Source organism: Vicugna pacos, chromosome 33, assembly GCF_048564905.1.
Source record: "Vicugna pacos chromosome 33, VicPac4, whole genome shotgun sequence".
NCBI lineage: Eukaryota > Metazoa > Chordata > Mammalia > Artiodactyla > Camelidae > Vicugna > Vicugna pacos.
This window is the reverse complement of record NC_133019.1, coordinates 21,752,684-21,779,373: the sequence shown is the minus strand read 5'-3', so window position 1 is coordinate 21,779,373 and position 26,690 is coordinate 21,752,684. Positions and strand designations below refer to the sequence as shown.

At 46.9% G+C, this 26,690-nt stretch overlaps 1 protein-coding gene across 1 annotated transcript in view; it reads right to left on the bottom strand.

Annotated features, from left to right (window-relative positions):
• The window catches only part of LOC140691186 (protein sidekick-1-like), a 390,631-nt gene that overhangs the window by 301,625 nt on the left and 62,316 nt on the right, over positions 1–26,690 (bottom strand). Inside the window, exons 3-5 of the mRNA XM_072954110.1 lie at positions 24,283–24,450; positions 12,083–12,189; positions 9,852–9,999 (exon numbers count right to left, since the gene is read on the bottom strand). Of these exons, the coding sequence (XP_072810211.1) occupies positions 9,852–9,999; positions 12,083–12,189; positions 24,283–24,450 (423 nt within the window). The remainder of the gene's footprint in view (positions 1–9,851; positions 10,000–12,082; positions 12,190–24,282; positions 24,451–26,690) is intronic.

Sequence of the window (26,690 nt, the reverse complement as noted above, 5' to 3'; positions counted from 1 at the left end):
CTAAACTTATCGTGGTAGTAATTTTGTGGTATACGCATGTATCAAATCATTATGTTGTATACCTCAAATAAAACAATGTTATATGTCAATTATAGCTCAGTAAAACTGGCGTGGGGAGACAAAGGAAACCTTTCTCTGCTTCTACAGATTAGGTATAATTATTAGCAAACAACTGACTACATGCAAGGAGGGTAGACAGATACATGGCGGTCATAAAGAAGCACATTATTCACTAGCACAAACTGATAAATGCATTAAAAATGCCTCTTGCTCATGACTGTTGCCATTTCAAGACACAGTGTGGATACAGATTTAAGGGCAAAGAAAGAGCAAGGTATGATTCCACTAACACATTCCAGGCTTGGCAAGTTCAGAATTTATTGTTCATTAAAACTGTATTTTAATTATCCTAGTTTTAATTAAAGTATTATGTAGAGTTGGTGGAATGCAATTATGTACAACTGACTTAAGGTGTGTAATAGGCTCATATTTGTGAAGAAATGCATTATTGTCACTGGATCTGCCCATGTAAAATGAAGTGGTATTTTATTTTCAAATGAAAAATTGGTACATAGAATATTAAACTCTTGTCATTACAGTTAAACAGTACATTGCCAACTCAAATGGAACCAAGTAATTGTAAGATGCCCACCCCCGCTCCACAGGCTCCTGCCTCTGCTTAGAAACGGATCTCCGGCTGTGATGTACCCTTTGTCCCAAAGCAGTAGGCACGAGGTCAGCTTCCGGAACGTGCCCAGCGACCTCCACTCTGTCTGCCTGAATCCTGTGATTTCCCACCTTGACAGAAACGCAACCCCTGACAGCAGGGACTCACCACTTCTCTGCAGCCAGTCTCGATAAAGTTCCCGGAGATACCTCATCCCGCTGTCGCCACTTCCTTCTCTGTTCTTTAAGTATATTAAAACTGCAGTTACCAAGGATTTCCTAACGAGAGAAAACAATAAAGTGCAGACCAACCTTTCCAACGCTCTGTCTCCTTCTAGACTCAGCACTCTCTTTCCTCAAGCCCATTCTCAATACGTCTTCCAGCAAAGTTCTCAGAAATGTAAATTCTCAGTCTGAAAATGTCCTCCTTTCTCCTTCACGACTGGACAGCAGTCACGCTGGATGTGACGCTCCCCGCGACAGCTGTGCCCCAGCGTGGTGAAGACAGCATTCCGGATCCTCTCCGCTGTCGTCTTCTCTGTTGTTGCTGTCAACTGTCATCTGACTGCTGCTCGCTGAGGAGCCCTGGCTTACAGGTGCAGGTGCTTTGAAGACTTCTTGTCTTTGAGGTTCTACACTTACACTATAAGAAGCTTAGATTTGGGTTTATTTTTATTTCTCCTACTTGCAGCTCATTCTGCTCTGTGGCTCTGCAGACCCGTCTTGGCAGGAAGCATCACAACAATTCCGTCTGTGAGCGTGACCCCGCCCTCTCTGTTCCTTCTTGCTGGGGCTCTCCTGGGATTTCTGCTGGGCACTCTGCCACCCCTGTCTCCTGCCTGTCCCCCCGTATTTTCCATCTTCTGTCTCTGTGCTTTATTCGGAGCATTTCCTCAGACACACCAGAACAATATTTCTCACTTCAGCTGCACACTGTCTGCTCCTTCACCCATTCAACGGACTTTTTAAATAAATGATTGTATTTTTCACTTCAAGAAGTTGAGCTTTTCCCTATTTGGTCCTTTTTAAAATCAGCACATTAAAAGACGTTCAACATCATTAGCCACTAGGGAAATGTAAATTAAAAACAATGAGTTATAACTACACACCCATCAGGATGGCTAAAATAAAAAACAGTGACAACACCAAATGCTAGTGAGGAAGCAGAGAAACTGGGCCACTCACACTGCTGGCAGGAACATAAAACGGTGCAGTCACTCTGGAAACAGCCTGGCATTTTCCTAAAACAACTAAACATGCAACTACCACACAGCCAGTCACTGCTCTCATGGGCATCCATCCCAGAGAAATGAAGACATGCTCATACAGAACACATACATGGACGTTTACAGCAGCTTTAATAACAGGGTGGAAAACTGGACCCAACCCAGATGTCCTTCAACAGGTGGACGGAGACACAAGCCGTGGTGCGTCAGCACCACGGACAACGACATGACACAGTGGAGGAAGCGCGACCTGAGCAAGCCAGGGAACCACACCGGGTGGAAAAAGCCAACCCTCAAAGGCTAAAGACGGCATGGCTCCACTTACAGAACTGTCTCAAGTGATAACATCATAGAAACGGAGAGCAGATTATGACTGCCAGGGCTTTGGGTGGGGCTGAGGGCTGAGGAAGGTGCTGTGGCAGTAAATGGGCAACGTGAGGGGTCCTGGGGGAACGGAGGTGCTCCGGGCTTCGATGCGTCAACATGGACGTCCTGGCCGCGAGCTGTGCTGCAGGCCCGCAAGCGCTCAGCCTGTGGGGGAACTGGGCAAAGGGCGTGCTGCCTCCCTGACAACTGCAGGGGAACCCACAATGAACTCAAAATGCTGTTTAATTAAAAGTGGGGGGCAAATAAATACTGTGATTCCACTTATGTGAGGGACCTACCAGCTTCACACTCACAGGGACCGAAAGCAGGAGAGGAGTGCCGGGGCTGGGGCAGTGGGGGGTTATTATTTAGTGGGGACAGAGTTTCAGTTTGGCAAGCAAGGTGAAGGAGTGCTAAGATGAATGGTGGTGACGGCTGCACAACAGTGTGAATGCACTTAATGCACTAATTACACTGAAAAATAGTTAAGATGGTAAATTCTATGTTACGCATATTTTACGACAGTTGCAAAAAATTTCAAACAAAAAATAAAAACAACCCAAACAAACCACAAACACTTCCAAAACATCCCACTGTATATGGAATAAAATCCAGGTTTCTTTCCAGATTCTGGCACCTCCAGGATCTGTTTCCTTTGCAGGCTTCTTCTCTTTCCACTCTTTCTGCCACTTTCCCCCATGCCCTGACCACCACAGGCCCTCAGTCCAGCAAGTACAGCAAGCTCTTTCCTGCTTTTGTGTGGACGTGGCCCAGCTGCTCAGAATGCTCACCCCCAGGGCTGGGCAGCACTGGCTCCTCACCTGTCAGGCGTCAGCCTGAGAGCGCAGCGCTGCGCAGGGTGGGCCCAGGGGCCAGAGGCGCTCACGCTGACTGGCCGCCCGCCTCCTGTCCTTGTGCCTCTCGGCAAAGTGAGGGTCGTAACAGCAAGACTCGCTGGGCTGCTGGCAGCATTAAATGAATTGGTATAGAGAAAACACTTAAAACAGTGTCACCTGCTCAAAAATATTAATAGTTCTTAGTATTAAATATCACCTTGATCATATCACAGGAATTGTGTTGAATGAAAGAGGGCAGGAACAGAAGATTTCATCTTCTGTAAAAGGTTCTAGGACAAGTGAACTAACCTACGGTAGCAGAAACTAGACTAGTGGGCGGGGGGGTGGGGCAGGGCACGGGGTAACAACCGCACCGGGGAGCTTGATTAGGGTGCTAATGGCATCCGTGAACACACTTGTTAAAGTTCATCAACCTGTGTGTGTGCTCTGTGCATTGTGCTGCACCTAAATCACAACCCAATAAAGTGGTTTTCAAACATCAGCTGCAAAGAGAGGCTGTCCCTGGCCCCTCGAGGTCGAGGGCCACCTCCCACTCAGCCCTCTCCTGTCTCCCTCCCTGCTCCTCTCCCTTGTGGCTTTCACCATCCCTGAAAGAATCCCACACTGGACCATAACGTGGGGAGGGCAGGAGCTTTGAAGCCTCATTCCCTTTCTGACCCTGGCAGCTAAACAGTGCTTGGCACAGAATAGGCACTCACCAAGTACCCCTGGTGCGCGAAGGAAGAAGGGGGGCCACGGGCACCTTCCCGAGCACCGCTGAGTGTGAACACCAGAAGGGACCTCAGGGGCCATTCACTTGACCTTCCTCAATTCTGACAGGAGGAAATGGAGGCAAAGCACGGGGTGATCCTGCCCAAGGTCAGAATTAACGGTGGAAGCAGGTCTGAGCCCACACATCCCAGTCTTTCTCACTTATACCAAATATGGCTCAATTCACACGTATAGACATACTCTATAAACAGTCACAAAATGCCTATAAAACATAATATAAAAATTTTAAAAGCATAGTTTTGAAAGCCCAGTTAACTATAAAAATATTATTACAACCAGACATCCTTCTTTCAAGCATTAGGTTGTGACTTCCAATATAAGTGCTCATTTAAACAAATCTTTCTTGCAGCAGTAGAAATGAACTGGTAATACGGTAATGGATGTTCAGGTATTTAAGCATGGACAATTACGAGTCAGACTGTTTCTAGTCACCTGGCATGCTGTTTACTGCCCATACTTCACAATTCAGATCATTCCTGGCAAGTCATCCCTCAAAGCTGGCTGGAGGTTTGAAATGTTTAATCTGTAAACCTCGCCTTCCCAGGGAAGCACAGGCCAGCACACTCATGCCCACGCATTCCTGTCAGGTCGGCTGCACGGTGCCGTTTGAGCACAGAAACCGGCAATTAAGCAGAAGAATGGCATTGCACAGAACAAGTTTCTGCGTCCTAATCTGATAACTGCCGACATAAATTACCTCCTGGAGGTAAGAGAAACGCCGCACGACATAACATTCACGTTTCATATTTTGAGAAATAAAAGGAAACAAAGAACATGCATCTTAACTGAAACAACCCAGAACAATTTTACTATCAAACTAGACTATGCTTATAAGACAAGGCTACTCCCAGCTTTGATGTGCGAAGACAGCAAACCGACTGCTCAGATTCAGCAAACCAGAAAAAGAAACACGCATTTTTTTCCATCTTCTCAGATAAATAAAACCTGTAGTTACCTACTCAGAGTTCTGAGGACGACTTACTCTCAGTTCTTCCAGCGCCGTCTGCCTGTCTCAGACGCATCTCTCGTCCGTCAGCGGCGTTTTCTCCTGAGGCCCGTCACGCCTTTTCCCCTCCTTGGTGGGGAGCTTACAGGTGTCACACACCTTTTCTTCACACTCGCTCAGTTCGTCATTGAGCCCTTCCAGTGCTGCGGGCCTGCTCTGCACAGCACCAGGCCAGGCAGAGTTACAGAAACAAGGACGCTTTCGACGGTCAGTACCCAGGGGCGGCGAGGGCTGCTTGGGGGGCAGGGCCTGCTGTCACGGCGCTCGGTGGTGACGGCCACCAGCCGAAGTCTGAAGGGAGGCTGGCACGTGCGGATCACGGGTACAGACCCTAGAGTCACCTGCTCCAGTCCTGAGACTCTGTCTTCCTCCTGTGCCCCCTTCCCACCTCACTAGCTCCCTATTGCTCCTGCCACTTCACCCTTTTGCCATGTCACACGTCCCCTAACATCCAAGAGTCCCAGGACTCAGGGCCTGGACGGCCCCGGGAGGCTAGCAAGTGTCGGCCTGCTTCCTGGTCACCGCCCAGTCCTCCCCTTCTCCTGGCTTGGTTCTGCAATTCTCGAAACACTCTCACACATTCCCTTCCTGCCTACCCACAGTTGTCCCGTGTGACGTGCAGCCACGGGCCTCCTCCCTGATACAATGGAACCCTCCGGGCCTCACTTACCAGCTCAGACAGTCCCGCCAGAGCTTGAAGACCTGCAAATACCAACACAGCAGCAGCCCCCGAGTCTAACCACGACCTCTCTGCTAGCACTCAGTCTGACATACACACAACTGTCCCACAACTGGATCCTCTCGGCCGTCTCCTGGCATATCGCACTTGACATGCCCAAACAAACTTCAGACACCACCACCGACCCCCACGCCCCCCACATCGTCTCCCCATTTCAGGAGACGGTAACTGCATCCCGCCAGTCGCTCAGCCCCAAGCTCCTGGAATTACCGGTGCTTCTCTCCTCTCACACGTCACGTCCAGTCCAGCAGGAAATCTGGCTGTTTCTGCTTCCACAATGCACCAGCATCCGGCCAGTCTCTCCCCCGGCCCCCAGCACCCCGATCTGAGCCCCCGAGTCCTTGCAGCAGCCCCTACCGGGCTCCTGGTTTCCCATTCTGTCGCCCTACAGTTGACTGTTAACACAGCCCTCCACGGAGAGCCCTGAGTGGGGCTGGGCGCTGCTCCGCTCCGGTGCCCAGCGCGGACGCCCAAGTCCTCACCCTGGCCAAGTAACCTGCTCCCAGGAATCTGGCCCCAGGGACCTGGACGACCTCGTCTCCTGCCCCTCCCTGGTCCACAGCGGCCCCACTGGCCTCCGTGCCGCTCCTCAGACACCACAGGCACGTGCCCACCTTGAGCGTCCACACGTGCCCTCCTCACCAGTGTGCGCCCCGCCCCACCCCGCTCCCTGGATCCACGCAGGTTTAGTGTCCGAGCGGTCTGCGTGGGCTCCATGTCTAAAATAGCCGCCCCTCCCTACTGCGCCCCGCTGCCCTCCTGCCCCGGCCCCGCAGCCTCCGCCGGCACCGCCGCACGCCAGGCCGGCGCCTCCCTCCCTCCAGGTGGATGTCAGTTCCCTGAGGACAGGGATCCTTGGTTCACCACCTAGGACGGCATCTGCACACAGCGTGCCCTCCACAAAGGCTTCGTGGGTGACTGAGGCAGGCGCCCAAGCTGCAGTCAGAGCTCTGCCAGGGTTCCACTCAGCCTCTCCCTCGCGAATGTGGAGCAGCTCGGGACCACCACTGGGACGTTCACTTCAACTCCCTTCCTGGGAATGACAGAGTTCAGCTGTTTTCCCGACACAGTCTATTCGTCATCCAACAACACGCAGCTCAGGAACGGAGGCTGTCGGGGAGGGGGCGGGTTCTGAGCATGGTCGTCTCCCCAACACCCCTCGTTGCCCCTCGCCCCGCGCTAAGGCACCTGTGATCGCCGTGCAGGGATCATCTCCGTGTCCTCCTCCCACCAGGCCTGGGACTTCCATTAAGTCCTGCCTTAACTGGAAGGTCACACTGCCCTCCCTTTGTCAACAACTCCTGGAGTTAGGGGTGAGCACAGAAGGGACAAACAAGGCGCACACAGGCGTGCTCGGCGCTGACGCAGGCGTGTGTCTCTGCAAGAATGTGGCTCGTGGCAAATCCAGGCTGACCTATAGTGTTTCAGATTGAAAGCTGGTGCCCCCAAAAGGAGAAAAAAGATGAAAGTAGTGTAAGGAAAAAATAAATCAAAAGCACGAAGAAGTTTCCCCAAAACAAAGTGAAGAGAAGAATTAGCCGGATGCGGAGGAGAGCATGCGATTTAGAGTCAGGCAGACCCAGTCTGAGTCCCAGCTCGGCCACCTGCCAGCTGTGTGCCCCTGGCTGGGTCACTTAACACCTCCGATCCTCATTCTGATGGCTAATTACACCTGCCTTGGAAGGCGACTGTGAAGGTTAGAGGAGATGTGTTTAAAGTGGTGCTCAGGAAGTCATAGCTGGAGTTACAATTGTTAATAGGCTGTTCAGCCAATTTCTCAAGTTGAGGAACATTAGACTTAATGTTTCCTTGAAAATGAAAAAAAAATCATTTAATTGTGAGCCTAAAGGTCACATTTTTAAGGTTATGGGATAATATTTAAAAACAGGGGAGTTGGGATGGCAAGATGAGGTTCCCCCTCCCGAAGACAAGTTCCATCTCTCCCCTGTGTTAGGGGACCGACCTCAGAGCGCCAGGTTAACAGCCGGTGGCGAGGCTTGACCTGTTTCAACAGGTGTGGAACGCTGAGTCAGACGTTCCACTTGTACATGATCCCTCTGCTGGTGCAGGTGCTCCAACGCTGTCCGACTTTTGTCTGCCAGCCGCCTGGGAGGGGGCAACGCATAAACGCCCCCTATCTGAGGTCCAACGCTGAACTTCTAGAAGTGGAAAGGAGTGTACCTTTGACTTATGTATAAACTTGAGAAAACTACGTGAGTCCTGATTTATGATACTTTGCATGGCAGGTACTTAATAGACGTGGGGGTGATGATGAGGTGGAAAATATGAAACTAAAGGGCCTTGAAAACGTGTAAATATCCATAAGCAGCCTCATCTCAACCCTTAAAAGAGCCTATACCGGCATATTATTCTACTGAGATTGGAGATCTATCAACGCAGTAGCTTCACGCCGCAAGCGGCCCACTTGTGTGGTGCGACACTGAGGGAAAGCGCCGCCGGCCCCTCCGCGTTACTAGCTCACCAGGAAGTCAACAGTCTTCAGCAAGCATCTGCCAATAAAAAACGCAAAGCTTGCAAAATTAAGAGTTGTTATTTCAGTCTGTATCCTTTTGTAACATCTTGAATAAATGTTGCCTAACGAATATAGCTAGACTACAAGTCAACAAGTGAATTACTACATAGTTATCTGTTGCTGAGTTAAAGTAATTCTTCCACACTGACACTGATTAGAAACTCCAGGGTTTGAGAGAAGCCCTAAGTCAGCCCACCCCCCCGCCCCCAGGAGTGACTCTTCCCCCGAATTCAGCCTGACGCTGCCCAGCCGCCCGGGCTGACACTAGGCCCTCCAGAATATTTCACAAGAACCCATCTCAGCTGCCTTTTCTTTCAGCCTAACGGTCTTCGATGAGAACGAGAAACTGATCCCTCATCTTTGTCTCACCCCAACCCCAGAGGCATCTGCTGTAATTGGAATCAATGTAAAGGTGGATACCTCAGAAACTTTTAATAAAATAAAGAAAAAGGATAGAAGTCATCCCATTTTCGAAGGTAACTGGTATTTTCGTTAGATTTTTAAAACATGGCGTTTATATGTTTCAATACTTTTCCTGTTTCCAATAACCAAAGTAGAAACGCCTGCTAAATAAGCTTAAGAATCGTCTTGGCTCAAGCAGGGTTCGGATGCCTGAGTGAACGCGTGGGCATATTGGGCTTAGAGAGGGAACCGCATAGATGCTCAGGCCAGGGAGAAAGTACATTGAAAATCTATTCAGCAAATTCTTACACATATCTTTTTGGGGAAAAAAGCAAAAACAAAAGCATTTTCTTTTCATGAATATTTTTTTGAGTGCAACTGTCTGATGGCATAAGCATCTGACTTTCTGCCCAAGCTTGCAGCATTTCACGGTTCTTTCAGCAATGTCCAACCTGGAACCCTTTACATCTGGCATACTGTCTTTAAATTACATTGCAAAATGTCCACTTATGAAATATATATCAAATGTTCTTTTCAATCACTTAGAGCTCCAAAAGAAGAAACTGTTTGGCCTTAGATAATACCTTGAATGTGAGACAGGCAAGAACACAGACAAGAACACCTTGAAATAATGCTAAACTAATCACAAAGCGACTACTCTGCTCTAGGTGGGCGAGCCACTAATTAGACAAAGGGAAATAAAACTGTCACGGTGGGGTAAGAGGATAAAGAGAAGCAAGCAGTCATCACTGCTTTATTGTCAAAGAAAGTATCGAACACGGCTCAGTAAAGAGAGGGAAGAACCCACAGCCCTGCAAGTAAATACCAGCGCTCATTAAACTAGCGCATGGCGCTAACCCAGCTCAGGATGACAGCGACCTCCCAGAAAGCGCGCTCGGAGGAGGAAAAGACCGCGCCGGCAAGAGCGAGGGCGCCTTAGTTGGGCCTGCAGCAAACTGAATAGCAACATTACATGACGATTTTCTTAAAGGGCTTAAAAGTTTCCAAGCCAGTCTGAAAATAGCCTTTTACTAAGGATCGGGGTAGGTCTCCAGGGCGCCTTAGTTGGGCCTGCAGCAAACTGAATAGCAACATTACATGACGATTTTCTTAAAGGGCTTAAAAGTTTCCAAGCCAGTCTGAAAATAGCCTTTTACTAAGGATCGGGGTAGGTCTCCCAGGCTTGGTCATTCTTTCCAAAGCTTAATTGATATGCTTAACATGTAAATGGTGTCAACAAGCACAGTGAGTTGTGTATTAAATGTAAATGCAGGGAGCAACTTACATTCGGTTGCTTGGGATAATCTTGTGTCCTTCTCGGAACCAAGTCACTTGAGGCCTGGGGAAGCTGGCGAGGGGCAGGAGGTTGAGAACGGCTGCCTGTCCTTGTGAGACCATTTTTCTCTGGTCTGTATCCTTGAAATTCCCCATATCTGCAGAGAAAAATCAGACCTTTAAAGTTCTAGAAAACTCTTTTTGAGGGGGAGGGAGGTCAAGGATGGAAGCAACTGCATGTTACTGCACAGTCACCGCTGTTGCTGTAATTAAGCAGCGGGACGAGGGACGAGCGACAGTGCTGGTGCGGGCGGCTCTGGGGGGGGGTGGACGCGAGGCAGAGCCACGTGCCCCCAAAGTGGCCCCCACACGTGTGACTCAGCAGAACCTCCTGGGCTCTGTGTTGCTGCAACAATACAGTGAAACGTTTGCAACTGATTCTAACAGTGACGAAAATTGCTGAAAAGCATCCTCACGCCACAGGAAGCATTCTCAGAAGTGGTAACAACGTTTTCAGGCCTCTCCCGGCTCCCACCCTCCTCAGGGGCTGCCACCCAGGCACCACTGTCCTGCTCAGCGCCTCCTCCTCGTTTCTGGGGTGAACGACCCCAAGAGATCTTCTGGGAGAAATACTTTTTAACCATTGATTCGTTTTTAGAGGGTTCTCCAAACCCCACACTACTGACTTAACTTGGGGCAGGTAGGTTTCTCCCAGTCTTTGTGCTACCGGTTTACAACATTCAAAAACTGGGATCTCAGGGGAAAACCCAGCCATCAGAGTGTGGGTATAAGTGGCCAATTTAAAAATTAGTACTGTGTGAAATTTCTGGAAAATTTTCACATTATGACAGGTACAGATACATGCATACACACACCAATGTGGCATATGTGCTGTATTTTTGTCTGAATTCAAGCAAATTTGGTATAGTCCATAAAAGATCTCTATTATCAATGGATTTGTGATTCAAAAGAAATTATTTCCTATGTTACAAGCAGCGTTTAATATTCTAGGAAAAAGATGAAACAAACAAATGAAACAGATTAGGAAAACGTTCATGGCTATTTTAAATTAAGGGGAATCTGTTACCAAGGAGGAGAAAAGAGAGAGGAAAACCTAGCACTAGAGATAAAGGATGGAACAAGGAAAGCGTAATGAAGGACGACAAAGTCCAAGTTTTAAAAACTAGAATTTAATGCATTGTAATAAAGTCTAAGTGTATTCAAATGTTTTGGGTATTGACCGTAATTTTTTATCTGTGAGTTATGTTTTCAATTACTCAGCTGAATGAAAGTTCTGAATTCCTCTGCAGACAAGTTCACCTGAGCGACCTCACCACCGCCCTTCAGAAAGCTACGCCTTCCTGGTGATTCAGCCCGCGCCTCCGCGCCCGCCCGGGGCTGCTTCGCTGCCGCAGCGGCCTCAGCTGGGGTCAGACGCAGCCCCGGGGAAAGCACTGTCACCGCTGTCGGCGCGGCCCACTTTCGGAGCTCTTTAGAGCCCCCCGAAATCCACTGCGACAGAGCCATGTGTGATTCAACCTTTCCTACCGCGTTTCACTTTCTTCTAAGTGAAGAGCCGCTTTGCTGGCGGTTTCACAACGTAACGAAGCCCACAGGCCGCACCCGGCGGGCCCCGCCCGGCAGGGATTCCGGGCTGCCCAGGCACCGAGCGCCCTGCGGGCCGGCCCCTGCCCTCCCGCGCGCCACAGAGCACCGGCAGGCCCAAGCCCCCGCCCGCCGAGAGCCCCCCGGCCACCGTGCAGAGCTTCGCCCTCCACCGCCGGCCCGGAGCGGAGCGCTGACCCGGCCCGACAGCGCGGCTGCCGCTGTCCGCGCACTTCTGCTGTGCAGCGCAAGGCTTTCTAGGCAAAACTGGAAGTAACTGATTGTGAACTGATTTACCTAGTTGGGCTTAATTTTTCATTTTAAAAACATTCGGAAAAAAAATAAAAGCTAAGAGCAGCTAATTCCTAAGCCAGAAGGCATCCTGTCCACTTTTTTTATCCTCACAGTGCCTTACCGGGCCCTGGATCCACTGGACTGGGAGCAGCGGCCTTTACCTCATCTTCACTGGACATGGACTATTTACTTATCTTTCGATCAGTTTTAGCGATTATCCTAACCCCAGTAGAACCCGAGACAGAAACTCAGTCCCCACCACGGACGGGGAAGGCGACTGGCCAGCACCCACAGACGCTGCCTGCTACTTAACGCTTGCAGAGTTCTCCAGTGTGCACGTACATGCGACGTAAACTTCTGATCTTCTTTGTAAGAGCGCTCCCATTCTGTTCCGAACCACACAGCGGTAAAACCCAGCATCCAGCCTCTGTAAAGACGGAATAATATACCTGCCAAACACCAAAAAGCAGTGTTAATGGTTCCGTATCTGGACAGCGCTGGCATCTCGCCAGTAGGTGCTCAACAAATATTTTATTTTCGGTAATCAGTATCTATGTGGCCCTTCCCTGACCAACACAATTACTGCAACTGCAATTTATTAACTGCTGTCTGTCTCTCCAACTAGGCTGCAAATATGACGTGAAGCTAGGTCCTGGACCTGCCTTGTTCATCACTGTACCACTGTGTCAGGCACGGAGCAGGTGTCACTTATGACTGCTTGAATGGATGAGAAATGTTAAATAGCTAAATGTCGTTACTCTTAAAAATTAGATCTTTCAATTTTTTTTATAATTCTACCTCTCATAATTTTCTAAAAATTATTTCTAGAACTGGAAGCAACCTTCACATACTATGTTGTGCCACTGTGCATAAAAGTGCCAACAATGCAGGACAAGACACAGGACGCTAAGGCAGAGCAAGCAGCAACTGCCCGGCACAGCTCCCCTCTCCACCCACAGCAGGGCACAGGCAGCGCCCAAAACAGCCCACGTGCTTTCCCATCCTACTCCACGTATGGCCTGACATTAACTTTACAAACTTTTCTGAATGACTGAAAGGTCATTTCATTTGTACTTGCCATTTTCCTGTGACCATAAGTAACCATTCCTCAAATTAATGCCTTTCTAAAAAACTTCAGTAAAACTTTATAGGGGAAAAAAGGGGTAGTTAGAAGACACAGTTCCCATAAAAGCGCTGGTTTAGGTTTCCTGTTAGTTTTATAATGCAGGATATTTTTAAACCCATAAACAATCAGGAGATACAAGCAAGGACCCCTTGAAGCAAGTCCCACAGCTCTGAAGCTCAAACCTTCGACACTGCTTAGGAGAGCACATTAATTGGTTTCTAGACAATGTTCTTCAAAAATCAGGAATAAAGCTTGAGTCCTGGATACTGTTCACACATGGGAGGCTGTCTATCCTAAGAAAGAAAAAAAGAACCATAACTGTCTTCTGAAAAAGAGAAAACATAGTGATGCTATCCTTTATGAAAAGTGTGCTCTGGTGTCAGATATCTTCAATTTAAAAATACTTCCTCTTATAAAGTATAACCAGAGAGACTTAAAACAAAATCAAGCAAAAGGCCCCAAGTGTGGTGTGCTGTATTTGCTCAGCCCCCAGGCGTACCTGGAAATCACTTACATTCAACTAATTGCTCATCTTTTAACTTAAGTATATCCAATAGGTCAACCAGAAAAAGGAGCTCATCGGCATAAACATTTTAAATGAATAAAACATTTGGAGAATACAGGTCATTCAATATTCAGCAAATAATAATCTGATAACCATCTTGAGATCCTACGGCAAGATTAATAAAATGTTTTCTGAAAAAAATACTGCTGAGTTTCATTCTTCAAAATTGTATTCTATTCTGAGGAATGGCTCATCTCAAACAAAAACATTAATTGGTAGAGACAATCAGAACAATACTAAACTGAAAACACAGAGTCAATGCCATTTATTTAAATTACCAATCAAGACTAGAAGGATGAGCAGCTTTGATTATTATATACTGTGATGATAATGAGGAGGAGTTTTGAGACTAGGTTAAAACAAAGTCAACAAAAGTTTTTGGAAAAGAAATAACACAAGTTACTGGAACACATATCTGACAAACTACAGGCACAGTTTCATCACTGCACCATAACGATAGTTATGTGATTGCTCTTCGTTCCGTTTGTCTTTTCTTGCAGTGCCCTGAACAGATTTTAAATTCTTACGCATTTCGACGGTAATCCCGCGCACTTCTAACAAAACGGCTCTGCTCTCAACAGGGAGAAACAAACAAAGCTGAAGATCAGGTCTATGCTGCCCGGCGCTGTCTCCGTAGTCTAATGTCTCACCAAGGAGAACACACACACGAAAGCTGCAAAGTACTCCACCTATCGCAGGAATTCCTACACAAATTATATTCACCCAACAGATGGGATTATTCACTACAAGCCGATTGTTTATAAACACATATTTTTAAGCAGAGAAAGTTTCCTGGCTCTTTGTAAGAGAGTATGATAAAAATCTTAGCACCATATGCCACTAAAATATAGAAAATGCCTGCTCCTATTTCAAATAAGCACAGCAGGGAATGTTTGAATTCACTGTATCAAGACAGACCAACAGGACGTTTTCCAGAGCTAGTTCATCATCAGGAATAGCAAATTCAAGAAAACAGAACACAAAATCACAACAAAACCAACAGTTTAAACGTCCATTTCTGCTACGTAGAAGAAATCCTCTCCTGACCTGCCACTCGGAAGGGGCCATGGGAGCGACCCCAGAACGTGTCTGGGAAGCAGCTTTCTGCCCACTTCAGCCCACAGACACCTGCTTGAGCAGCTGTGCACGGAGAGGACACCTGACATCGTCAGCCTGCCTGGGGTCTCCACCATGTGCCGAGAACTCTCCACTACGAGTGTTGGTGGAGGCGGACCCCTGCATCCCCAGGGCACAGGTACAAGGCACTCCGTGACCACGGACACACACACTGGATTTGGGGACCTGGGGCTGGTAATGCACAGGAGAGTCTGTCCAACAGCAGGGATGGTGGGGCCCAGGGAGCCCTGGCTCAGGGGAACGCGGCAGTGGCTCAGGCAGCGGCACCCAGGGTCCAGTGGTACCAGCAGCAGAACCTCCTGGGGCTCCTGGACTGATCAGGGCTGATCTAGCTCTGGTGGGCTCAGCTCCCCCTGTTCCTGCCCACCGTCCAGTCAGCCCAGTGATTTAGGAGGAACCCAGTGTCCAGGCAACAACTCCCTTTTTTGTTTCCAGAAGAGACGGTTTGTTTAGTTTGTCCTAGAACTCCCCGGAACATAGTCAAAACAATTTTGGTTGAAAAAAAACTTCTGAAGTTACTAGGTACTCACCATGGTCACAGAAAAACCTAAATCATGCCTCACTGAATCATCTTGTTTTAAAAAAAATCATGGCCTCCTGGTTAACCTCTAAGAATCACTGGATGATAAATAGTACCCCAAACTGAGACTAACTAACCTCCTCTAAGGAGCATTCCAGATGTGAGCCACGGAAGTTTTAGAAAGCGTCTGACAAAATAGCACCTGGTTTTAGAACAGTTACTGTCATGTAGTTCTTCTCAACAAGACTGAGACACGTGGCTGAGCACGCAGGTCTGCAGACACCTGCCGTGGCTCAGGATGACGAAACCACATCCTCGGTCCAGAAGGGGAGCCTCTCCCTCGAGGGGAGGAGGGCCAGGAACATAGCTCAAGTCAGGAGAAAGAATTTTCACACCTACTAAAATGAGATATAAGCATTTTTTGTTTAGTGGGCGTCTTCATTTTGTGTTACTCCAGGTAAGGCAATTCCCCACAAGTTTCATTTTGTTTGTGGGTATAAAAATATCTGTTTTCTATAATACACTTTCATATCTCGGCCCAAAGCCCACTCATATCTTTAAAGTGAAAAAAGAGTTAAAAAATACAAAATTAAGCTGTTCATATCCTTCTGGGAACTACTTCAATTCTTTTTTATTGAAAACCAGATTATAAATAATTGTATCTTCAGTTTTATTATTACAAATTTCCTATATGAAATTTAAAATGTGGCCAACAATCAAAAGCTTATGTGTCCACAGCCGGCAGTTTTCTCAAGCAGAGAGTGACATGAAAAGATGTAGACTGAAACGTACTAAGAAAGAGACAGGCACAACATTCTGAAGGTGTGTCCAGCTCACTAACAGCTTCTAGACGCTGGGTGGGCTGAGGGCTATGTTTTGAATCCTTTCAAAAGAGTTAAAGTAGTTAGCATGAAGTTAAAGAAAACAATGTGATAAACACGGAAGTTAGCCGATGGGAACATCGTATTTGCAAAAGTTCTTTAATCTGTATTTTATTTGCCTAAAAAATGTATATTAGATTGAAAGAGACAATAAGCAGGCTCCTGCTGGGAGTGGACTCAGCACCTGTGGCACCTGTCACAGGTGTCTGGGGATATAAACCTGGGGGCTACAAGGCCCCCAGGGATCAAGTGGAGGCTGCTATCCATATACCATGAGTAACCACTTTTAAATTTTATCTTCACTCCTAGTCACAAAAGTCGATCCAGAATCTCAAGAGTTGCCACTGAAGTGTTCCTAAGACCCTTCAGGGATTGTGGTTTAAACGATTTTCTCCAGCACGAACAATGTTTGGGGTCATTCATTCTTAATTCGTTCCTACCTTCTATTATCAAGTCAGGGGCAGAATAGGAGAAATTCACAATTCAGGAAACGTGAGGTCACGACTGGAACTAGTCTGCTAGATCTGTCATCAGAGGAAAATGCTCTCTCCAGTCAGTGAGAACGGAGCTGCAGAAAATCCTTGGGAAAGACGTTGATTTTTTAGAGGTAAAAATCCTTTATTCCATCTCTGTTACTTAATTCCTTATATTGCCAGGTTCTCTAGAGACATTAAAAAAACGTTTAGGACCACTCTGTGAAGGGTCAAAGTATCAGGGGAAATGTTAGTTTCCACGCAGTTAAAATTATCCACACCAAAACACAATGGAAAGAGGGCCTAAACTATTCAGAATTACAATATTAGCATAAATGAATTAGAAACAAATTAAAAAGCTTTCACTTGTCTCATATGGAAGCATTTGTCGGCAATTACATTGCAAAATTGTTTGGTCATTCTGCCTAAAGTTTTTCACTTAGATTCCACAATCATCCCTAGACAAATGAATCACATGGAAATTAAGTCTCTAAATTCAAATCATCTCCAATAAGAACTTTTAAAAGCTCAATGCTAATTCCCCTTCTGAAATTCTCCAGAAACAATCATATCTGCTATAACCACATGGAGTCAAAAAGATAGTCAATTAAATTCAGATACAAATACAAAAAGCTTGCAACTGTGTAGAAGGGATATAAGCATTGGGACACACCGTCCTAATACCAGAGATCAAAGTCAAATGCAATCCCACGGAGTCCTCCCACACAAGCCCTGGAAGTCAGTGCTGGAAACTTTGACTTGGAATGAGGTGAGAACAGTCCATCCCCTTTTATCTTCAACAGTTTATTTCCCCCTTCCTTATAAACAGAGACAAAAGAACCTGACGCCTCAGGAAGGAGAAATTCCTAATTCCAGGGCTCCTAAATATAACTATGTGATACAGAAGAAAGGCCAAAATTCAGTTCTAAGTTTCACGCTCCTTGTCCCAACCATTCAGATCTTGGCCACTAGGAAGAGAAAGCTACCCTGAGCCGTAAGCAGCTCGGGCCTATAAAGAACTCTGCTTACTGTAGCCAAAACGGGCAAGACCAGTTCATTCGAGCCGAAACGTAACCTGTTGCTGGTGGTGTCGTGAGCTCAGAGCTCCCAGAGGACAGGACCGATGGAGAGCGAGGCAGCGAGCAGAATCCTAAGGAAGGCCAGGAAGGCTGGAGACCAAGGTGGGAGTCACACGGGCCGGCTGACGATGAAACCAGCCAGCTCCATTTCACTTAAGAAAAGGGTTCTCAGCTAAACAGACTTTCCTTCTTGACAAGTAGGGGGCTCAGCAGATTAAAAACGAGACGAAACAAAAACCACGTAGAGGAGTTGAACCCATGGCGTAGTGACAAAGTGTAAGCAACTGCTTTGTCTTGGGGTCTCAAGCCTAAAGGATACGGCCGAGGGATCCACGCGGCAGTGATACTGAGTGTGCAGACATCTAAACACAGGATATCTGACCATTCATTTAGGTCTGCTTTTATTTTCTTAGGCAATCTTTTTTAGTTTTTTGCTTGTTTTTGTTTTATAGTTTTTAGTGTAAAAATATTACAAATTCCGTGTCAGAATTATCTCTGAGTTTTGAAGCTATTTAAACAATTACACACACATATAGTTACATAAATTGTATATAAGTAAATATAAGTTGCAGCTTACTTTCCTAGTATACAGAAATATAACTGATTTTTGTATGTTCATCTTGTACCCTATCACATTGCTAAACATACACTAATTTAGCAGCTTTTTAAAAGATGTCACGTTTTCTACATAGACAATCATGCCACCTTCAATGGAAGACATTGTTACATCTTCTCTTACATCTAGATGCCTTTTATTCCTTCTTTCTTTTCTTCTTGCACTGGCTAGTAACTGCACCACTGGGATCTGCCAAGCTTCTCAGGTTGCGGGTTTGTCCTTTTTTCATCAGTGAGAAAACTGCTCAGTATTTCTTCAAATATTTTTCCAGCCCTGCCTCCTTTGGGATTCCACCTACCCACTTGTTAGGCCATCTGAAGCTGTGCTGTTATCCACTAATGGTGTTTCCTCTTTTTTTTCTATTTGCCTTTCATTTGCTGTATCTTTAAGTTTACTAATGTTCTCTTCTGCAATGTCTAACCTGCTTAGAGTCCCATCCAACGTGCTTTTCATCTCAGACATCACAGGCTTCATCCTTAGAAGTCTGCTTTCTGCCCTTCAGTATCTTTCACGTCTCTAACTTTGATCACGTGGGATACAGTTACAAGGTTTCATTGCCTTTCTCTGCTAATTCTAACATCTGTGTCAGCTTTGGTTTGGTTTCTATTAGTTGATTTTTCTCTCCATTATAGGTCATGCTTTCCTGCCTCCTTATATGCCTGCTCATCTCTGATTAGATTCTAGACATTGTGAATTTTACCCTGTTTGGTGCTGGATTACTTCCATATTTCTATAAATGTTCCTGAGCTTTGTTCTCTGATGCTGCAAAGATACTTGGAAATAGTTTCTGATCTTCTCCAATCTTGCTTTTAAGATGTCTGAGGCAGGACCAGAGTCCTATTTGGTCCAGGGTTAATAAGCCCCCACTACAGACTCCAGACACGCCTGTACACCGTACCCAACAACTTCATGGGTTACGAGGTTTTTCAGTTTGGCTGCTGAGCCCAGGTGAGTGTGGGGGTCTAGTGCCGCCACCTCTCGGGCAGATCTTTCTGGCCTTGGGTAGCCTCACGTGAATGAACTGATGCATAACTTGCTAAGCACTCCCAAGAGAGCCTCTGCAGAGCCCCACGCTCTCTCTCTGCAGCTCTCTCCTCGCCAATACCCTGCCCTCGGTCTCCCTGAACCCTCGGCCCTCTCCAGCTCCGGGGCTCCCCCAGGTCCCACCTGTGCCCTCCCTCTCTGTGCCGCAGCCTGGAAATGCTCTGAGGGCAGTGAGCGGGCAGTCACAGGACTCACCTCCTTGGCCTCCATCTCTCAGCCAGCACACCTTTGCTGCCTGATGTCCTGCCTCGTACAAACCTTGTTGCACACACTTTGCCTGGTTTCATGGTTGCTTAGATTTCCTGTCTAAATTCTCCTTTATTCCTCTCAGTGATGTTTTCTACTTTCCTTCATGCATGGTCTGCTTGTTTCTTATAAAGGTTATATTCCCAGGCATTTAATAAACTTTGATACTGTAGAATGTTGGTCTTTTTATAGGACATAAGAAAAAGTAACTTTTCCCTTAACTATTCCTTTTTTTAACTAAAATAAAAAGAATAAACACCCATCAAATTTCTACTATTTATACTGCAGTAGAAACTGAGCCACAGAGACAGACCACATAAGGAGATCATAAGATTTTCAACAGTTTAGAGTGTCCGATTGTTCCTTCTGTTGTAACAATGAAGTCCTAGAAATTCCTGGCTTAGATATACATACTTCGAATATAATTATAAAACATTTTTAATCCCAAAGTAGAAAATAATTGAGAGCAAGTAGTTTCTCTTAAAAAAAAAAAAAAGGATACACATCTGCCCATGACGCCTACACAGCTTTGTTTATATTACTGAACCACTGTCACCTTCCCAGCATGGCCACCCGGGCCTCAACATGGCTATAAGCACCAATGTGGACATCATAACGTTTGACGAGACTCACCAAAAATCACTGTGCAGTTTGTAACACAGGCAGCAAAGGAAATGCTATTTTTTAGTCAAAGAAGGAAAAGCTGAATTTATACTATTTGCTTTTTTCTAGGGCTCGCACTTTCATAACTGACACCAAAGGCTGGTGGGGGTGGGGCAGGGGAGAAGCAGGCACTCAGCTGCAGGGAGGAAACAGCTACCATTTTCATGAAGCGTCCATGTTTTCAGCCTGAGACCGACGGCAGTCCCATGAAGGCTGACATATGACAGCTGAAGGTGCTTATTGCAAGGACGCAGATGAAAGAGTAATTTGAAAAAACAGCATGAGATTTTCAGACAGGTTTTATATCTTGAAAAAAACGATGACAAAATACAATGGACCCTTGATAACCCATCTCACTGTCTGAAGCCTTCAGCGAACGGAATATAATTTATCACATCTAACCCAGGCCATTTGTGCTTCAGAATAACCCATTTCTCCTTAACGAGTTTCTAGTGAAATGGTAGTGGAGCGTCTACCTTATTTTCATGGTCCGTCTATAATAAACCACCTCCTCGAGCCCACTTCAATGCAACCAACTACGCTCTGTCTTCCTGAGAATTACCCAGGGTGCGTCACGTTAACAGGGAAATCTACCAGCGCAAAGAGCCACACAAAAAGAGCCCCATCTCCTTGCTTATTTTTAAGTTGACACCAAAATTGTTCTATCATAAGCTTGAGTAGTCGCATATATAATAATGGTATAGTGTATGTTTTGGCATTTTAAAATGAGGCAGTCACACCACTGTTTTAAATGTATCCAATGGAATCAAAATAATATAGTTATTTTGATATTCACATTATATATTTTTAAAAGTAAACTCTCTGACAGATGGAACTTTCATATTGTTCCTTTTCACTCTTTGAAGCTGCATATTCAATCAATTTGCCCCACAGAATTTGATTCTAATGTAATATATTTTTATGTCTGGAAGATAGTTATCACCCAACATACCTCTCTGGGAAAAAAAAATAACAATTTAAAAAGAATTTCCTTTGACCAAAAGATTCTAACAGCTTAAAAATTCTTCTTCTGGAATTACATGTCAATTGTAATTATTATTAGTACACAGTTAATCAAAACAACATAGATGTATTATAAGTTTTGGAAACTAATTATTAAACATTAAAAACTTAGAAAGGAAATATGTCTCTGGAGTGAAAGTGGCTTTTTTCCCCAATTATTTTACATTTTACTGAATGGAAAGTTATCTACTATTAGAATGAACAGAACTGGACAGGAATTAACAACAAAAAGAAGAGGAGGTATTGATCACATATCTGCATACAGTTCATTTAAATCTAATGTGTACACGGAAGAAATGAATAAACAAGGAGAGAAGAGGCTGGCGCGAGCCAGCAAGCAAAACACACTGAAGTAATAAAAATGGCCGGGGATTTAGAATATCAAATAATATCTTTTTGCAAACGTTAATGAAAGTGTCTTCTGAACGAATGAGAAAACACAAAGCAGAAACTTTGCTGTAGCGCATGTTCCACCTACATCAAGACAGACCACTGGTCTGATGAAAATAACAGAACTTTCCACCCCCCCCCCCACCTTGGGATCTGCACTGAAGTCGCGCCAAGCCCTTCTCACCTGGGCAGGTGAGCCGGAGCCCAGGGTGCTTCAGAGAAGAGCATCTCTCTACTGGCTTCTCTTTTCTAACAAATCTTGAAAACTCTAACTCTACTCTGTGTAAGTGGGTGAAAGCCATGGGGCGTCACCCTTGCAACCTGGAGAAAACAAGGTGCTCGCCTGTGGTATTTCTTGTCAGCGCCTCTTGGCTTTGTTCCCAAAAACGTTTCTTGAGGCACAATATATACTCTGATGATACTGGAGAAGAAGAGATGAGGGGGTTCACAAAAAGCGGCGCGGCTCTTGCCGCCCACCTACACAACAATCTGAGTTAAGAAAATCCCAGGACTGCTCAAAAGACCCCTGTCTGGTGTGGCTCTGCCCTTAAAAGAAGTGTGGGTGGAGTGAAGGCAGGAAGCCCTTCTCCGGGACGACAGGTCTCTCCAAGCCCTGGCACCCTGCACACGCTGTTCCACGGAAGGCTTGAACTGCGAAGGGCATGCCCTTCTTTTGTGAAGTGGAAGAAACAACACAAAGCGGGTGTGAAAAGAGAACCGGCAGGTGTCAACACCAAGGCCTGTTGTCAGGGAGCTCCATCTCAGAAACATGCCCGTGGAAAGTGGAGATCGAGAAAACAATCCCTTTGCCACCATCCATGGCCACGTACTCCAGGGTTAAGACCCCCGTTAGAGACCACCCACATCACTACTCCTTTTTATGAGGAAGAACAATATGGATTCTTTTGAAACCTTTCTTCCAGGGGCATATAAAACATTACATCATTTAATTTTCATGAGAACCCCCTAAGGTGGGTTTTAGTACACCCATTTTACAGATGGCAAAAGTAAGATCAAACTGGTCAGATAACTTGCCCAAAGTCAAGGAGATGATAAATTGAATAGAAATACTGAACTCAAGTCGTCTGCCATCAAAGCCCACTGCTCATCACGGTTCTCATCTGTAAGTTCACTTTTTGCTTTCTTTATACCCATTCTGACAAACCGAGCCCCATGTCACATTACAATAAAATATGACCTTGCCTAGAATTTATTAACAGATTGCTTGTGGGCCAGAAAATACTCTGTTTTACATAGATTAGAGCCTTTCCATGCTCACACCACCACGAATGAAGTGTGATCACTCCACTCTGCAGATACTGCATGTAGGGCTAAAAGTGGTTTTCCCCAGGTCACAGCGCTAACGCTAACTGGTGGTGAGCTGAGACTCCAACCAAGGTCTGTTTGATTTCAACGTGCTGGTCACCGTTGGCATAAACTGCTCCCACAGCAGTAGGCACTCTGACAGCGCGGGCCTCAGGATGAGAGGGGAGGTCACGGCTCCTCTGTCTGCAAAGGGCAGGTGCAGCCTGGAACTGGGCAGATCCAGCAGGGCATTATGAGGGGCGGCAGGGAGAGCTGAGAACTGGGGTGTCCGGGCCTTCACCCAAGGGCAGCACTGCCCGGTGCCTACTTCTGGGTGGGGCTGCAGGCCCAGGTGGCCAGGCCTTCTGACTGCTCAAAGGAGCCAGAAAGCAGATTTTTATATGAAACCTTACAAGTGTTAAATGCTGGCAATCAGTTAACGTACACTGTGCATACATCCACGTATGTTTTTAAGCTGATCCTTAAAATACCACCCTCCACACACACATACACATTCTGAGCAGGCTGAATGTGGTCCGTGCACACCCATGTTCTAACTTCTGAGTGAAGAGAGTGCATGGTGAGCTATGCCCCAAGTTGAGAGGCTCATTACTCCTAAAAATACCCCTAGACGGCCAATTCTTTCTTATTTCATTTAAATGAGCGCTTGGTGTTGCTGGTTTGTGCCTCTTGGACTGTTAGGCAGTCACTAAGTCTCCATCCCACTCAGAGCTGAGCCTCGGGCACAGTCCTCGCAGAGACAGGAGGCAAACAGGTACCAAAGCGGAAAGGCCGCCAGCGCCGCAAGGAGACGCAGAGGCTCGCAAGCCAGCCCTGACGCTCCCTGGGCGAAGCTGCACCCCCTCCGGAACCCGATCTTCCGCTTCCCCCGCCTCAGTCCCCTGCACTGGGCCCCCCGCCGCATGCAGTCCTGTCCCCAGTGCCTCGCTCACGTCAGGTGCTGGGTCAGTGGTCACTGCTGCTGCTGAAAGCGATGCTAGCTTCGTGCCCATCCTCCCAAGTTCCCTCTTTTCCCAGCCCGAGCCTGACAGTTGGGCAGGAAAGCGTTCTGTGGACTAATCAGAGCTCCAGGAGCCGCTGGCCTGAAGAGCGCCGTTTAACGTCCACGCTCTGCAGACAGAACAGCGCCGGCGGGCGGGGCTGCTGCCGCGGAGCGCAGACGTGCCGCGCAGCAGCCGCCGTTCGCGCTGCTCCGTGACCGCAGCGGCTTTGGGTCCGGTGACTTCACTAGCGGGCCTACTTCCGCAAATATAAGGACAGACCCTAAGTGTACGTACAGTCTGCACCAGAACAGCGAGGCACACGCTGATTACCTGTTCAGACCCATTCCTTTATCCTTAATGCATTCCAGATTCAACCCACTATTTCCCCCCTTGGGCTATCATGGCCAGTAAGGCAAGTATTCTAAACACATCAGCCTGAAACGGAATCTTATTCTTAAGCGAGCAATTACTTATATTCGCTGCTGTAGGTGGTGAGCTCACTGTCATTGTGTGTCCACTTGAACTCCAGCGGCCAGCTCCCTTCAGCCAGGCAGGTGAGAACCAGGCGGTTCCCTTCCAGGTGAATCTGCGGTAGGCCTGGCTCTGTTTTAAAATATGGCACAACGTCATCTGAAATACTGAAGAAAAAAGAGAAAGAAAAAAATTGAATGAAATACACATGAGAATGGCATTCACCCAATCAATCACTTATTTAAACAGACCTAATTTTAAAAAGTAGAAATGACGGCCATTTGGCCCAATTAAGTAGCAAATTATCCTTGACCCCCTAGAAATGTACAGTCCCTTAGACAGCATTGAAAAGGCTGAGCGCTCCTTGGCGGACCGTCTGAAAGCGCCTGGCAACCCACCCAAGCCGTTTCCACTCGTGAGTAACACGTGTTTGCTGCGTACAGGGCAGTCCCTGCTGGTGCCAGCCTTGGTTTCAACCAGGCACTGTATTCTCAGAGTAACGGTCGGGCGTATGTACCTCGGCTCTGACAGAGACATTTCCTCGTGTAAGCTTCACTTAGCGAGAGGCGGCAACTGGGACTCGCAAGACGAGCAGACATGCTAAGTGCCCTGAACCGCAGTCCAGCTCCCACTCTACGCACACTGTCTCTCTCAGTGACTTTCAGGGATTATCGCCCAGGGAAGCCACGGATTCGCAGCGAGGAAACCATGCAGGCACGGAGAGAAGCAGCTGCTGCCCACACACCACCACCCACTAGGAGGACCTCACAGACACGTGCAGTGAAGGCAACCAGACGGGGGGGGGGGGGGGGCTGCTCACAGCATGGGCTCCCAGCCACAAGTTCACACAGGTGCAAAACCAGGCACCACCAGCGTGTGGTGTCAGCAGCCAGCCCGGGTGGGCGTCACCTCCGGGGGGAGGCGTGGTGGGGGATCAGTTTGGGGGTGGCTCACGGAGAACAGGTCAAGATCTCTGTCTCGATCCGGTTCCACGGGCACCTTCACAGCATGAAAATTCACAGAAAGTCATCCCACGTCTGCCTTGTGCGATTTTTGCATGATGTGTCCTTAATTTTTTAAAAAAATGTATGAACACAAGAGACTTACTTCCAGGTCTAGTTCCCTCACAAATTCTCAACATGACCCCGATCAGGACACGTGGGTTTCTGTTTCTTCATCAGTAAAATAAACAGAATTAGGTGACTTCTAATTTTTCTAATAAAACGCCCAGGGCACACCTGCATAATCTGCTTCCTGTCAGGCCTCCTACCCTCTCTACTCGGGTAGAAACACTCCAGCTCGCTCTGCTTTCAACTCTGAGCCAGGCTAAGCCCTTCCCTGGCTCGGGGCCCTTTCCCACCAGGGCGCTCCGCCCCAGCTCCCAGAAAGCTCGCTCATTCCCAGCCTTCAGCCCACAGGGCTCTTCCCCCCAGCACGCCCCCACGCCCCGTCCTGATGGCTCCTGAATTCCTACACCAATGCCAGGTACAAGGGAGAAGCTGAACGTCTATTTGTTGGATGAATAAATACAGAAACAATTACACAACAGCCATAGCTAGTATTCACCGAGGGTCCGCTGTGCTGGAAACCGGTCCAAGTGCTTTACCGGTGTTACCTTACTGAACTCTCACAAAAGCCCTAAAAATAGATGCCATCTTCATACCCAGCTCACAAACAGGCAAAGAGGGGCCCAGGGAAACTAACCTGCTCAAGGCCACACAGACAGCAGTGGTGAAATGATGATTTAACCCCAGATACTCTGTTCCAGAATCCAGTCCTTCTACATATTATGGTCTAAATGCCACAGGTTTCTCAATAGAGAAACGTTTTTCCCTCAAGAATCCAAGCTTCCAATTTTTGATAAATTTGTGGAATTACTAACCTGGACTTTTAAATTAAATTACTGGGTTTTTTTTTCAGCAAATAAAGCATCAAATAGCGTATTAGTGGTAAAATCGAGACTATATTTTTAGGTTAAACTGTTGGACATATAGCTGGTTTCTTCTGTACTGAATATATAGAATTTAAATATGTAGAGTTTATTTGCCATTGTGTTGATCACTGTCTTCCATAACTGATATACTGGTAATACAATATTACCAGTCTCTTACTGGTATTTATCCAAATAAAAATGGTTAAATTGCATCTGTGAGTGTAGTAAGAGCCTATAATAAGGAGGTTTGACCTAGTCAATGAGATGCCACTCAGGAGCTAAGAGCTAAAAGTTCAGTAGGTAACAAATACTCAGACACTAACACGTGCAGAGGCCCTGTGGTGTTAGCAAACATGATGTGTAAGCTTGGGAAATACAGAAGACCGAGAAGCAAGGAGTTTTGCAGGTTTAGAGAGAGCGGATGGAAGCAGGGTGAGCAGGGCCCAGACGGCACAGGGCCTCGCAGGCAAGGCA